We start from the raw sequence: 16,071 nt of genomic DNA on the forward strand, positions 1-16,071 counted from the left end.
CTTCAGTTATAAGGCTGCACTTGTTTATTATCCTGTATATGATGATTGTGGGTGACACTTTCATTAAGCATGTTTAAAATGCATTATAGAGATATTTACTTTCTTAATACTGTGCAGCATATGCTCCTGATCTTATTGTGCATGAATCATCTGTGCATGTTATTCCATAGATGAACCATTTTTGTCTTTATAGGCTAAACAAACAGCTTTCACATAGAGATCATATAGAGATTCCCAATGGATAAAATCAAGTCCCGTCCTACATTTGGTTTCAGTCGGTAATAAGTCACATTACGAAAGGAAGTTTGGTTGCAAACTAGTTCCGTATTGACTTTACATGACATTACAAAGGAGGGGTATTGATACAGATTTCCAGATTCAGTTTGATTCACAAGCTCTCGATTCGATTTCATTTGATTTCAGTTTTGATTCATCTGGGTATATTTTAGTTATAATGTCCGTTTTGCATACATATGAAAGAAATTCTCTCTCAGCTAATGTTGTAAATTATACAGGAGACCTTCTAACTTGGTACATTACAAAAATATTCATTTCACAAATTTTATGTTATCATTAGTTTTTCATCATTTTGATCACAATTTAGCTTTTTAATGTACACATAGGCTAATTAAATGTAATGATGTCTTGAAATTGCATATATTATATTGCATATATACTGTATATACAGTATATATATATATATATATATTGTTACATGTTTATTGTTACATGCATATTTTGTAGTATTTACACTAATACAGAACACCTTACAATAAGTTGCATGTTCTCATAAATAATTGTAACCAGTTATTATAATAATACAAAAGTACACTCAGTATTTATGTTATGTAACCATAATTTGGTGTGTTATTTATCATGTGTTGCATTTTACTATTTCTTATATCAAAACTTTTACCTTTATTATCCTATGAATATGTCTTAATATATAATATGCATTACAATGTGTAGTATATGGCATTATGCATACCTTTATGATACAGGCATTATAATTAGTCTTACTGGATTATGTTTTATTGCCTTATTAGCTGAGACGGTGTAGAATAAGAACTGTTTGTTCATATACATGTCCTTTATGTTTGGTTAAGCATTTAGCCTATTACACTTTAAATTTTTTGAGCAAGAGTGTAATTCAGCATGAGTTGCAATTGTTTTATCTTGCCATAGTGAACACATTATGATTTGCTATTTAAGGTTATCCTTATTAATGTGTTCACCACAACTATATCCATGTCATCTGAGCACATGTTCTCTTGCTATGAGTGTTTGAATTCATAAGGCTCCACTTAGTCATAATGAAAATATGGCTCATATCGCTGCCAGTTCTTCTAACTGTACTAAGTTTATTATTTATTGTTTTGTTGGGTTCAGCAGGAGGGCAAGGGGTGAAGCAGAGTTTATCATGATAGAGCAAGCTTTTGTTTGTTTCTGTAGAAGCTCTGGCAGTGAGTGATAATAACTGGTGTGATTGAGAGAGAGAGAGAGATACACAAAGAAAGGACGTGCTACACAGAGTTTTGTTGTTGTTGTTTTGCTAATAGGATGATTCAGTCATATTAAAAATATATATCTGAAATGAATAAAACCTGTTAAAGAAATATTCCACCTTCAATGCAAGTTAAGCTCAATTGAAAGCATTTGTGGCATAATGTTGATTACCACAAAGAATTATTTCGACTTGTCCCTCCTTTTAAAAAAAAAAGCACAAATGGAGGTTACAGTGAGGCACTTACAATGGAAGTGAAAAAAAGAAAAGAAAAAAGAGAGAAACGGGTGCGGGCGGTAAAATACACGCAGTAGAAACAGTAGAAAAGCAGAAAAAAACGAAGCATGTGATAAAATGGCAAAGGATAAAACAATGAACGTCAATAAGCAAGAATAAGCAATGCTAAGCTGGCTAGCAAGCTACAAACACAGACTCGTGCAGTGTGCCAGCAGCAACCGGAACAGGAAGGCTAACATGAAACATTTTACAATGAATAAACATATTCACTATTCTTCCCTGTACTTAACTAACTAACTAACTAATAACAACTTTTTAAATTAACTTTTTAAACTAACATTTTAAAATTAATTTTACTTCTCTTTGTCTCGCCTACATTTCTGTAGTAGCTGTTACGTTTATAGCTAATTTAGGAACTAACTGTCACAGCAGCACTACTGATGTTACTGTCTCATTAGGGTGAAGTGTAGTGTTGTAGTAGTCCTCTTTGGATAAAAGCATCTGCTAAATAAATAAAAAAAAAAAAATGAAAATCAAGCAGGTGATCTCACATTGTCATAGCTGACCTCTAAATCAGAAGTTACCTATCCGCCCCTAACCACGACTTGACCTGACAAATTGTTCTGTCCAAGCTCAGGTCAGTTTTATAACTTTGCATTTGAATCAGATTTGGGAAGAATGCAGAATACTATGATTGGACAACCAGAATCAAGTTTTCCAGAGAGCCATGAAATAATAAAAATTAAATTTTTTACACAGTTTGTAGCACACAGAGCTGTTGTCTTGAATTTGTTTTTCCCTGCAGGTATGAGCCATGAGCCAAAGTCCTCATTAGCAGGAATGATCTCGACCGCACCATGCGCCATGGCGACTGTAAGCCCCATGAATCCCTCACCCATCAGCGGAGCAATGGTAGCCAATGGAAGCCCGGCATCACAGTCTGCACACTCCGGATTTGCTGCTGCTCTCCGCAAACTAGCCAAACAAGCCGAAGAGCCGAAAGGTGAGTGTGACCTTTCCTCTCCTCTCTACCCATCAATCCTTGCTCTCTTCTCTTTATCATCACATATGTGTGACTTTGCTTAAAAGGCAATTTGTTGATGTAGTCAGCAGACCAATGCTAATAGCACAACACAACAATTGCAAGAACAATGTTTTTTGTTATGTTTTTGTTTTCCCCTTTGGTCTTTGTTTTGATCAGTTTTTTCATTTGTTTTCTGTTTTGTTCAGTTTTTTGTTTTATTTAGTTTTGTCTTTTTTTGTTTTGATCAGTTTTTTGTTTGTTTTCTGTTTTGTTCAGTTTTGTTTTTTGCTTTGTTTGGTTTTGTTGCATGATATATTTTGTTTTTTATTTTGTTTTGGTCCATGTAGGTCCGTGAACGTTGTGTTCATTTGTTTTTTGTTTCGAAACAAAAAACAAAAAATCAGTTAGCCTATGCTTTGAATTTTGCTTTATCATTTAAAAAGAAATAGGCAAAAAAAAAAAAAGGCTTGTTTTTTTATTATTTTCTTTTTTTTTAAATAAAAAGCGAGAAGTCAGTTCATTTCTAATGTTTATTGCTCATGGATATATTGTGAATATACTGCTTGAATGTTTGAATAGCACATGTGGGTCGGTCTGAAACGCGATTGGTCAACATGCACTGTCATCTGTCCTGCCTCAATCACGTCCATCAGAATAAGAGTTCAACATGAGACAGCTCTGCATATAGATTCATTTCATTTTTACTCAAAAACATTAACATTCTTCCAAGCATTTGACAGTTGCATATTTATTATAACTCGCTTGATAAGCAACTGTTGCTTTATAAGCAATGAGACAATGGATGTATCCAGCAACTCACCAACTGAATGTCACAATAACTTGCTATAATGATGCTGTAGTTCCAGTTTTAAAAGGCAGGGTATAGATTATTATAAAATGTTGTAGTGCAAATAGTAAGCCAATTAAACCTTGTGCACTTGCTCAGTTGTCTACTCGCTGTACAGCAGCTGAAATGTTAAAATATGATGCCAAATGGCTTATTAGCTCCTCACACAATAATAATTTAGACCTTTAAAAATCCGCAAAAAACCCCAAATAGATCCTGCAATTTCATATGGTATCACATGGCATTACGCGCCGCAGAAGAGACGTGATCAGAAAGGAGCAGTGTGTTTCATTCTCTGAACACCCATCGCTAATGCTTACTGAGTTCATCCCTAAACCATCTTAAAAGGGTCCTTCTATATTAGACAGGTTGTCAGGTATCTAGGAAAACTGAAGAAATATCATGAACTGCCAAATTTTTGGGAGAATGTTAATGTTCTTAATTAAAAATTTGATTAAGATGCAGAGTGTGTTGAAATCTTATTCTGATGGATGTGATTGAGGCAGGACGGATGACAGCACAGGTTAACCAATCGCATTTCAGACCCACCAACATGTGCAAATCAAGCATTCAAGCAGTATATTCATTATATATCCCTGAGCAATAAACATTAGAGATTAGCTGATTTCTCACTTTTTAACTTTTTAAACAAAACAAATCATAAAAACAAGCCATTTTCTGAATTTTTGCTTATTATTAATTTGCTTATAAATAATTATTATTATTTCTTTTGAAAAAAAAACAAAAAAAAAACAACAACAACATTCGGTCCGTGTACTTTTGCGTCCATTCTTTTTTACTTTTTAAACCCAAAATTGAAAAATGAAAAATGCAGTTTCTTCTCAATTTTCTGTTGACTATTTCATTTTCTATTTAAAAAGGAATAAATAGAAAGGGGGAAAAGGCTCAATTTTCATTTTCTTTCATTGTTTAAACATTTTATTTACGGCTTGAATATTTGATATGCACATGTGAGCGGCACTGAAACGCCCCTTTATCTGATTGGTCAACTTGCCCCGTCTCTTGTACTGCCTTAATCCTATCAACTAAAATTAGAGTTGGGATTGCTCTGCAAATTTGTCTCAATTTTCATTAAATATTGTGCTGAACCACCACTAACTGTGAACTATGCATGCCATATATATTAGAATCTTGCTGCTTGGCACATCATGGTGTTGTTGCGAGGTGTTGCCACTAATGGCGTGAGAGATCGCAAGCACTTGGCCATATGCTGACTGGGAGTTGGTCTATTATATATTATTTTAATTTTTAATAACTTTGTATGATTTTGTTATACCTGTGTATTCGTGTTCTATTGATAAATGTAATAAAAAAAAGAGTTCTGTTGCTTTGGATAAAAGCGAATGATAAATATATGTTTAGGCATCATGAACATGGATTGGAGTGGACATAAAATTCTAATAGCTAAGATTCGGACACAAGGCGTCCCGACTGGTCCGTCGGGATGTGGGACACGGCATGTAAAATCAGGACTGTCCATGTTATTGGGACGTCTAGTCACCCAATCTCCATAAGTGCAATGTTAATTTCTACAGTTTGTAGATTGCAGATAGAGTGTACTGCCTCAGCCTGGATGAACATTTAGTAAATATATTATTAACCCTTGGGTGACCTTAGGGCCATTTTTGTCTTTTTCATTTTTGTTTTTTTAGATCATTTTGGCTGTGTTAATGCCAACGGCATAGATTTTGATATTTCAACCTCAGTTCCTATAATACATCTATAATACACCGTGTCCACAAAATAGTTACACTCAGGACGTTCAGGACAAAAATGTCCCCATTGATACCCATTAAAACTGCAGTATTTGATCCCAGTGCCATTAAAGCATAAAATCATGAATCCTATGATATTATGCTTTCATTCCAGAGCCCTGGCTTCAAAATTTTATTTTTTTCCACCACATGGTGCCATTTTTCTCATGTTTAACCTATGGAGCAAATACATGCTTTTTTCCTATTTTCTGTTTGCTGTATTAAAGAGCACTGCGGGCCAATTGAATAAATGATGCAGCTAAAATTGTGTGGGTGTGTTGGTATGGATGTCAGAGTGTGTTTTGTATGTGTGAATTGAGAAATTTGTGTGTATGTGTGTGTGTAAAAACAACAGTGACATTATGTAAAAAAACTGGCATTTAAAGGGGTAAAATCATGAAAATGAATGAATATTTAGTAGTTCTGATCAGGACTGATGTTGTCAGTGAAAGTGGATAAAAATATTTTTATGGCAGTTTTTTGACATGGATGTTTTTGTCCTCTAAATATCCGTGTCTATGTTCCTGAGTGTGAGTTTTTTTTTAATCTGACACTGCACAAAAAAGAATAATGCATAAAAATCAATGTTGTTGCTAATCATTTACATAACCCACAAAAATAATTTCCCCTTAGCATTTTGTGTATGGAAAATAATTCATTTTTTTTTTGTTTTTTTTTTTTTGTTAAAAATGTGGTTTCTTCTTTATTGGTTTTAACACCGATGAATAGAATTAGCAGATACAAACACATTTTCTGTTGACCATTTCATTTTCTATTTAAAAAGGAATAAAGAGAAAAGTGGAAACGACTTGATTTTTCTATTTTGATCATTGTGAAAAAAATTTGATTTCATCTTGAATATTTGATACGCACATGTGGAACGCTAGAACACTGAAACGCCCCTTTCACCTGATTGGTCAACCCACCCCGTCTTCTGTACTGCTTTAATCCCACCAGCCAGAATTGGAGTTGGGATTGCTCTGCATTTGTCTAAATTTTCATTAAATATTGTCCCGAACCACCACCCACTGTAAAATATGCATGTCATATGTAGTAGACTTGTTGCTAGGGAAATAATTGTTGTCGTTGTGAGGTGCCTCTAATGGATGACGTGTGAGAGATCACAAGCCACATCACTTGGGTATGCTGACTGGGAGTTGGTCTATTATATATTATTTTTATACTTAATAAAATTGTATGATTTTGTAGTACCTGTGTATTTGTGTCCCATTGATAAATGTAATAAAAAGAGTTGCGTCACTTTGTATAAAAGCCCCAGGAGTTAATATGATCTGCCCACAATATTTTATTTTTGACATTTAATAATACATTTACTAAATGTTCAACAAGGCTGAGGCGACTGTGTCGGCAGCACAATTCATCAGCAATCTACGGCTTGCAGAAATTAACGTTGCACTTATGGAGATAGGGTGACCAGACATCCCAATAACAGGGACAGTCCTGATTTTACATGCCGTGTCCCACGTCCCGACGGACTTACAGTCGTCGCCATGCGTCCGAATAGTCTCAGCTATTAGAATTTGATGTCCACTCCAATCCACGTTCATGATGCCTAAAAATTAATTTATCATACGATTTTATCCAAAGTGATGAACTCTTTTTTATAACATTTATCAATGGAACACAAATACACAGGTACTACAAAACCATAAAATGTTATTAAATATATTAATAGACCAAATTTTTTGCGATCTCTCATGCGTCGTCCATTAGGGGCACCTTGCAACAACACCAATTATGTTCCCAGCAAGTTTACTACATATGACATGCATAGTTTACAGTGAGTGGTGGTTCCGGACAACATTTAATGAAAATGTTGACAAATTTGCAAAGTGATCCCAACTCCAATTCTGGCTGGTAGGATTAAAGCAGTACAGAAGACAGGGCGGGTTGACCAATCAGACGAAAGGGGCGTTTCAGTGCCGCCCACATGTGAGTATCAAATATTCAAGCCGTAAATAAATTTTTTAAATAATGAACAAAAAATAAATATCGAGCCATTTCCACCTTTGTCTTTATTTTTAAATAGAAAATGAAATGGTCAACATTTCAAATTCTATTCATCAGTGTTAAAACCAATAAAAGAAAAAACACATTTTTCAAAGGAATGGATGCAAAAGTACACGGACCGAAATGAGTTTGTATCTGATTATTTTATTAATCATTATTAAAACGGAATAGATGCAAAAGTACACAGACTACCGACCTGTGTTTTTTGTGTTTCTCAATTTATTTTAGTTTGTTTTTTCTTTTGTTAAAAAAGAAAAAAACATTTCTGTTCCCACTAAAACTGCAATATTTTGAATATTTTGAAAAAAACATTTTTTTTAATCTTTTTATTTTTTTTTATTTATGTTTTTTTTTTTTATGTAATGTGTGGTGTTATAGAACAGTTTGTACAGTAAGACCTGATATTATCTGTTTCTTATATCTGCCTAATCAGACCAATGAAAAATGTATGCTGAATAATTTGTAAAAAAAAAATAAATAAAAAAAATAAATGCTAATATTGGCCAATACTGATATGGTCAACAATGTATTGTGCATCCTTTGTATAATTACTATAATTAGTAATTATACAAAGCATGATTGTATAATGGACAGCCATACATTGCTCAGCGAGTGTGTGTGTGCTATGTGTGTGTGTATGAGGGTGGGTGGTGGTTTCTGTCAACAAATTGTGAATAGATTTGAATTAAATTTGCACATGTGGCTGGCACAACATTTATCCGCCCATCTGTCTCTGTAATTGTTGTAGGCAGCTCCAAAAAAACAAAACAATTGTACACACGCACACACACACATACACACACACTCATGTTGGTGCAGCTATCATTATGAGGACTCTTCATAGACATAATGATTTTTATAATGTATGAACAATAGATTCTATCCCCTAACCCTAAACCTAACCCTCACAAAAAACTTTCTGCATTTTTACATTTTCAAAAAAACATCGTTTTGTATGTTTTTAAGCGATTTGAATTATGGGGACACTAGAAATGTCCTCATAAACCACATTTATAGCATAATACCCTTGTAATTACCAGTTTGTAACCTAAAAAAAAGTCCTCATAACCCACTTAAACCTGCCCACACACACACACACACATAAAGACACAGCACTTGTTCTGATAATGCACATTACATAAAAAAAGTAAGTTCTTAGGTCATGTTTTCAATGGTTTTAAGCTATTGTACTGTCTAAGCGTGATATAAAATGCAGCATAGATTAATTTTGAGTATTTTAGGATTTAAAGATTTAATGAAATTGGTTTCCTATTGAAACTACATGAGTGTGAGTAAATGACACCAGATTTTTCATTTTTGGGTGAACTGTCCCTTTAAATTCTGCGTTATGAGAAGACTTGCGCAGAGTCTTTTCAGTTTACATTAAATAAAGGCCTTGAACAACATTAGTACAAACTGAAAGATATTCAGTCGCATTCTGTTGTAGAGAGAAACAGTAAAGTCTATCGAAGATTTGAATGATCTAACATTGTCTAAAGCTTTCTCGGGCATACACGTTTTGCCCACGTTATATATAAACATCAAATAGTCTGATCCACTATGAGTGATTATTTTGTTTATCTCTCGCTTTGAGACAGAGAGAAAGAGAGTGAAAGAAACAGATTATATTGATTGGTTAAGAGCTTGTATGCCTGTACTTTCAATAGACCTTCAATAAGTGTATTTTTCTCTTTGACTAGGGTACTTATGGGTTTCCATCCACTTATTTTTGTGCAAATTGTGGGATATTGCATAAAAAATGTTTGATGGAAACACCAAGATGCACATTTTTTTCCAAAATGCACATATAAAAAAACGTATATGCTCGCTTGAGGAAATATTTTTTATTGGCTTAGAAGGCATGCACATAAACTATGATGGAAACACATTTACCGAATAAATACCTAGATGCACATCAAAAAAGTGATGTGACTCCATCAACAATTCAATCATAACTGGACTAACAACTAGCAAACATGAAGTTCGTCAGAGCGTTTTGTCTGCACGCTCTAAACTATAAGTAATAAATTACATTTAATAAAAGAGCTACATTAGCTTCCCCAGTGGCTACAACTTCCATTTCCATTTATTTTTTGCACCAATTTCTCCAGAAGTGACAATTTTGTTCTCTTAAACACATGGGATGAAAACACTGCTCTATTTGCAATTTTTATTTATTTTTTCGAAATTCTAATTTTTGCATTTCATAATTTAATTTGCAATTTGGATGGTAAACTGACTAGTGACAGTCAGGGTTGCTCTGTCTCAGATTGCCAAACCTCTTTGGAAAAGCTGCCTTTTGTTTAAGGCTTTGGAGGCTTGAGGGACTTTTGTGTGTGTGTGTGTGTGTGTGTGTGTGTGTGTGTGTGTGTGTTAGAGAGAGGGAGTGTGAGTGAGAATGTGTGCACTTGTTGAAGCCTGTAGTAATATGACATTTCCCCTCCAAATACATACACTTGCATACAAAATGTATTCTAGTTTTTATGCTTTGGGTCCCTCTTTCAATGTAAGTTTGTGGGAGTTTTTTACCTCTTTAAAGGTATGCCAGGTGAAAATCTTGAGTCTGATCAATTACAAATGTAAAAGCATACCTCTCCTCAACTCTCAGCATGATTTTAGGTATCATTCATGTCTGTAGCACAAACAGTGCAATGATTTTTTATGCACCAAAGTTTAATAATTTTTAATACAGTTTGTTCGGATCCTTAACTCTTTTAGTAGGACCCACAAGTGAGGTCCATAAAGAAACAATTTACTGAGTCTGATGAGGAAGAACTTGACTGACCTGTACATAGCCCAGACCTGAACCCAAATGAACACATTTGAGATTAATTATAATGATAACTGTGGGCTAGACCCCATTGTCCATCATCAGTGCCTAACCTCACTGTTGCTCTTGTGTCTGAATGGGAGTAAATCCCCACAGCAGCCTTCTAACATCTAGTGAAAAATCTTCCCATTAAAGTAGAAGCTGTCATAGGAGCAAAGAGAGTACCAGCTACCTGTTAAAGCCAAGTTTTAAAATGTAATGCTCAAGCACACATGGGTGTGATGTTCTGGTGTCCACATACTTTTGGCCATGTAGTCTATGTAAAAGTGTAAAATGTAACACAATTAAATGAATAAAGTAGTAGAAAGACCAGAGTATTGAGTCTCTCACTTTTATCAGCTCTCTGGCAGACACAAGCACTCTGAGGAGAGCTGACCTACTTTACACTTTGTGTTGGGTCTTATACAGTATAGATACTGCTTTTAGTGGCAGTGGCTTTATTCTGTGTGTATGTGTGTGTGTGTGTGTGTGTGTGTGTGTGTGTGTTTGTGTGCTGTGTGTGTGTGTGTGTGTGTGTGTGTGTGTCATGTGTGCGTGCATGCGTGTGTGTTTTTGTGCATTGTGTAGGTTTTCGTCTTAATAAGGAAACAGTTATTTCACATGTACTGCATCCAATCAAACCACAAAAAGGTATATAATGTAGTCATAAAGTCTATTACTACTTACATCATTACATAACTAGAAAAAAGAATGTGTCAAAACAAACTTTGATGTTGGCTTGACAAAGCCTTGCCTGAAAATTTTAAAGTTTCAAAAGCTTGAATTTTGAAAGGTTTACAGGTAGAATTTGAAGGATGGATGGATGGATGGATGGATGGATAGATGGATGGATAGACTGACGGATGGATGGATGAAAGGATGGATGGATAGATGGATGGATGGAAGGATGGATGAAAGGATGGATGGATGGATGGATGGTTGGATGGATGATGGATGGATGGACAGACGAACCGACAGATGGACAGATGGACGGATGGATGGATGGACAGATGAAAGGATGGATGGATTGAAGGAATGAATTAATATGTTAGATTTATGGATGAATGGATAGATGGCTGGACGGACAGACTGACAGATGGATGGATGAAGGGATGGATGGATGGATGAAGGGATGGATGGATGGACGGACAGATGAATGGATAGTAGGATGGATGGATGGATGGACAGACTGACAGATGAACTGATGGACGGATGGATGAAAGGATGGATGGATGGATAGATAGATGGACGGATGGACTGACGAACAAAAGGATGAAAAGGTGTATGGATGGATGGATGGACGGACGGATGGACAGATGGACGGACGATGGATGGATGGATGGATGGACAGATGAACTGATGGGTGGATGATGGACTGGAGGGATGAATGAATAGATTAGATTGATGGATGGATGGATGGACTGGAGGGATGAATGAATAGATTAGATTGATGGATGGAGGGATGGATAGATGGACAGACTGACGGACAGATGGATGGATGAAAGGATGGATAGATGGATGGATGGATGGAAGAATGGATGGATGGATGGATAGACAGACGGACTGACAGACGAATGGATGGAAGGACCAGAGGGATGAATGAATATATTAGATGGATGGATGGATGGATGGATGAAAGGATGAATGAAAGGATGGATGGATGGATGGATGGATAATGATAATGAAGATCTGTGAAGAGGATGTTCTCTGGGAAAAAAAAGACATGGAATGCACAGGGCCCAGACGTTGTTTGGGCCAACTTGTCTAAAATCCTGTACGGACCAGCTGGCCCCCATCTTCACACAGATCTTAAACAAATCACTGGAGCAGTATGAAGTTCCCTGCTGCTTCAAACACTCCACCATAATCCCTGTCCCAAAGAAACCGAAAATCACAAGACTTAATGACTACAGACCTGTCGCTCTGATGTCTGTGGTCATGAAGTCATTTGAGAGACTGGTGTTGGCCCACCTGAAGGACATCACTGGACACTTTCTGGATCCCCTTCAATTTGCTTATTGAGCAAACAGGTCTGTGGATGATGCAGTCAACATTGGATTGCATCATATCCTGCAACATCAGGACAGACCAGGGACATATGCAAGGATCCTTTTTGTGGACTTCAGTTCGGCTTTCAACACCATCATCCCAGCTATTCTCTGGACTAAATTATTGTTATTTATTATTCATTTTTTTTAATTATATTTTTTCTGCAACATATACACAAGGAAGTACATAGCAGGAAATATGTAGAAAAGGACATTACAGTATATATACATGCACCATGCATAACAAATACATACAGAGTGTGAAATACATATACAGTACAAGATTAATAGCTGCCAACAAGTGAGCTGATTGTAGCCTTTTAGTATGTTAAAGTGTACACTGGCGGCCAGAAGTTTGGAATAATGCACAGATTTTGCTCTTATGGAAAGAAATTGGTGCTTTTATTCACCAAAGTGGTATTCAGCTGATCACAATGTATAGTCAGGACATTAATAATGTGAAAAATTACTATTACAATTTGAAAAACTAATTAAATTACTTCAAAGTGTTCTCATAAAAAAATCCTCCATATGCAGCAATGACAGATTTGCAGATCCTTGGCATTCTAGCTGTCAGTTTATCCAGATACTCAGGTGACATTTCACCCCACGCTTCCTGTAGCACTTGCCATAGATGTGGCTGTCTTGTTGGGCAATTCTCATGCACCTTACAGTCTAGCTGATCCCACAAAAGCTCAATGGGTGTAAGATCCATAACACTCTTTTCCAATTATCTATTGTCCAATGTCTGTTTCTTTGCCCACTCTAAACTTTTCGTTTTGTTTTTCTGTTTCAAAAGTGGATTTTTCTTTGCAGTTCTTCCCATAAGGGAGACCACAGGGAGACGGCACTGTATGTATCTTTATCTCTTTAAACTGGCATGTGATCTGACAGCACAAAAGGTGCTTTGATAGCAGGGAAGTTTGGCAGTCTGGGAAGTGATGATGTATGTTCACTTTTCTGTTGTTAGTTTTATCTGCCATGCACACACAACCAAACGCACCCCCTCTTCCTTTGCTTGTACTTGTACTTTTCTTTTTGTTTTTTTCTGTTTTATTATTGTTTCCTTTGTTGTTTTGATTGTTTGTCTCAATTTATGGGAAATATGTCTTTGTTTGAAAGTGGCTTAGTGATTAATGCCTGTGCTTAAGACATGGTGAGCTGTGGTGCTCATGTAGGAGATGCCAGATCAAATTCGATCTGTGTTGTGTCCAAATCCGAGTCTCTTTCCTTTCTGGCCTCTGCTGTCTAAGAAATAAGGAAAAAGCCTTTATTTTGTGAACCTACGATCAGGCCAGACAGAATCTGCAGACTTTACTTTTTTTTGTGCTGATTGTGTCTGTAAATCTGTGGAATTCTGCAAAATGGATTTATATATGGTAAAATAATTATACTTGAGGACTACGCCTTTATTTTTCAAGAATGTACTGAACTCACAAGTCATTTCTTTTCATTTTCTCAGGTTCTATCAGTAGCGAATCATCACATGTGTCTTCCCCGGTGACCAATCACATTTCTCCTGTCAGTACGCCTAAGCGTGTTGCCCTGGGTACCAGCTTGGGCCCGCCCACAGGCACCCCGCCTGTGGTCACCATCGCCCCGACTAAAACAGTCAACGGTTTCTGGCGGGATGAAGGACATCAGGTATGACAGAGGACTTTAAAAGGGCAACAAAACTTTACAGTCATCCAAACATTTCTTGACTTGTTAAAAAACATGTATTTTTTAATACATATAACACCAACAATGCTTCTGTGTTCCTTTATGCAGAACACCCCAGAATTATTTACACCATTGTAAGTGTAAATGAAGTATACACAGATTTCCCACATTCTTTTGGAATAGTTCATATTTTAAGCAAATAAAACCTTTGCCAGCACTATTAAACCAAACAAGCACAATGTTAGCTTATCAACATGCTAACTCAAACTCTTGTAATCAGTTGTAAACCTATCTCCTGAGTGAAATTCTTTTGGAACTGTTCATATTTAAGCAACAAACTTTTGCCATGACTGATAAATCAAACTAGAGCATCACTAGCTTAGCAACATGCTAATGTCACACTCTTTTTCAGTCAGTTTTGAGCCTCAAACAATCTCCTGTGTGAAATTTTCCCATTTCTTTTGGAACTGTTCACATTTAAGCAACAAAATTTTGCCATCACTGTTAAATCAAACAAGTGCGTTGTTAGCTTAGCAACATGCCGGCATAAAACTTTACTAAAAAATCGATTGTATGCCTATTTTTATGTGAAATTCTCCCAATACTTTTGGAACATTTCACATTTAAGCAACAAACTTTTGCCATCACTGTTAACCCAAACTAGCACATCGGTAGCTTAACAACATGCTAATGTTGAACTCTATTGTGAGCCTATATTCTGTGTGAAATTTTCCCAATTCTTTTGCCTTTCAGTTCCTATTTGAGCAACAAACTTTTGTCTGCACTGTTAAACCTAACAAGCACATTGTTAGCTTAGCAATACGCTAACATCAAACTGTATTAGAATCAATTGTGAGTCCAATCAGAGACTATTTAGCAGAGACGGGCCACTTTTATTTATATGAATGGAAGAAATTAGAACACCCAGTGGTCGGGGGCCTGGGTAGCTCAGTGAGTATTGACGCTGACTACCACCCCTGGAGTCGTGAGTTCGAATCCAGGGTATGCTGAGTGACTCCAGCTAGGTCTCCTAAGCAACCAAATTGGCCCGGTTGCTAGGGAGGGTAGAGTCACATGGGGTAACCTCCTCGTGGTCACGATTAGTGGTTCTCGCTCTCAGTGGGGTGCGTGGTAAGTTGTGCATGGATCGCGGAGAATAGCATGAGCCTCCACATGCTGTGAGTCTCTGCGGTGTCATGCACAGTGAGCCACGTGATAAGATGCGCGGATTGACTGTCTCAGAAGCGGAGGCAACTGAGACTTGTCCTCCACCACCCGGATTGAGTTGAGTAACCATGCCACCATGAGGACCTACTAAGTAGTGGGAATTGGGCATTCCAAATTGGGAGAAAAGGGGATTAAAAAAAAGAAGAAGAAGAAGAAAAAAAAAGAATGCCCAATGGTCAACAGATGTAGATAGGAAGTCCCATCTCACAGGTAAAAGAGCCAGTCACCTTTTAGATATACACTGTGTGCACAGTTATTAGGCAAGTGAGTATTCTGATCTTATCATTATTTCCATGCAAATTTTCCACCTCCAAACCATATAAACTTGAAGGCTTATTGGATTCAATCATTTTCAGGTGATGTATATTTGTGTAATGAGGGAGGGTGTGGCAAAAGTGACTAACACCTTATATCAAGGTGTGCATAATTATTAGGCAGCTTCATTACCTCAGGTAAAATGGGCCAAAAAAAGAGATTTAACCGGCACTGAAAAGTACAATTTTTTAAAATCCCTTTCAGACGGATGCAACACTCTTGAAATAGCTAAACTGTTAATGCGTTACCACCGGACAATCAAACATTTTGTTGCGAATAGTCAACTGGGGCACAAAAAAACGCATGGAGAAGAAAAGGCGCAAATTAACTGCAAAAGACTTGAGAAGAATTAAACGTGAAGCTACCAGGAACCCATTATCCTCCAGTGCCAGCATATTCCAGAACTGCAACCTACCTGGAGTGTCCAGAAGTACAAGGTGTCAAGTGCTCAGAGACATGGCCAAGGTCAAGAAGGCTGAAACACGACCACCACTGAATAAGATTCACAAGTTGAAGCATCAAGATTGGGCAAAGAAATGCCTGAAGACAGATTTTTTTAAGGTTTTATGGACAGATGAAATGAGAGTGACTC

At 36.6% G+C, this 16,071-nt stretch overlaps 1 protein-coding gene across 4 annotated transcripts in view; it reads left to right on the top strand.

The window, feature by feature from the left end:
• The window catches only part of LOC127437088 (genetic suppressor element 1-like), a 78,852-nt gene that overhangs the window by 26,734 nt on the left and 36,047 nt on the right, over nucleotides 1-16,071 (top strand). For all 4 annotated transcript variants that reach the window (XM_051691741.1, XM_051691742.1, XM_051691743.1 and 1 more), the window contains exons 2-3: nucleotides 2,547-2,744; nucleotides 13,738-13,919. In XM_051691741.1, the coding sequence (XP_051547701.1) occupies nucleotides 2,549-2,744; nucleotides 13,738-13,919 (378 nt within the window). In that variant the 5' untranslated portion in view covers nucleotides 2,547-2,548. The remainder of the gene's footprint in view (nucleotides 1-2,546; nucleotides 2,745-13,737; nucleotides 13,920-16,071) is intronic.

This window comes from Myxocyprinus asiaticus, chromosome 48 (genome assembly GCF_019703515.2).
Source record: "Myxocyprinus asiaticus isolate MX2 ecotype Aquarium Trade chromosome 48, UBuf_Myxa_2, whole genome shotgun sequence".
Classification (NCBI taxonomy): domain Eukaryota; kingdom Metazoa; phylum Chordata; class Actinopteri; order Cypriniformes; family Catostomidae; genus Myxocyprinus; species Myxocyprinus asiaticus.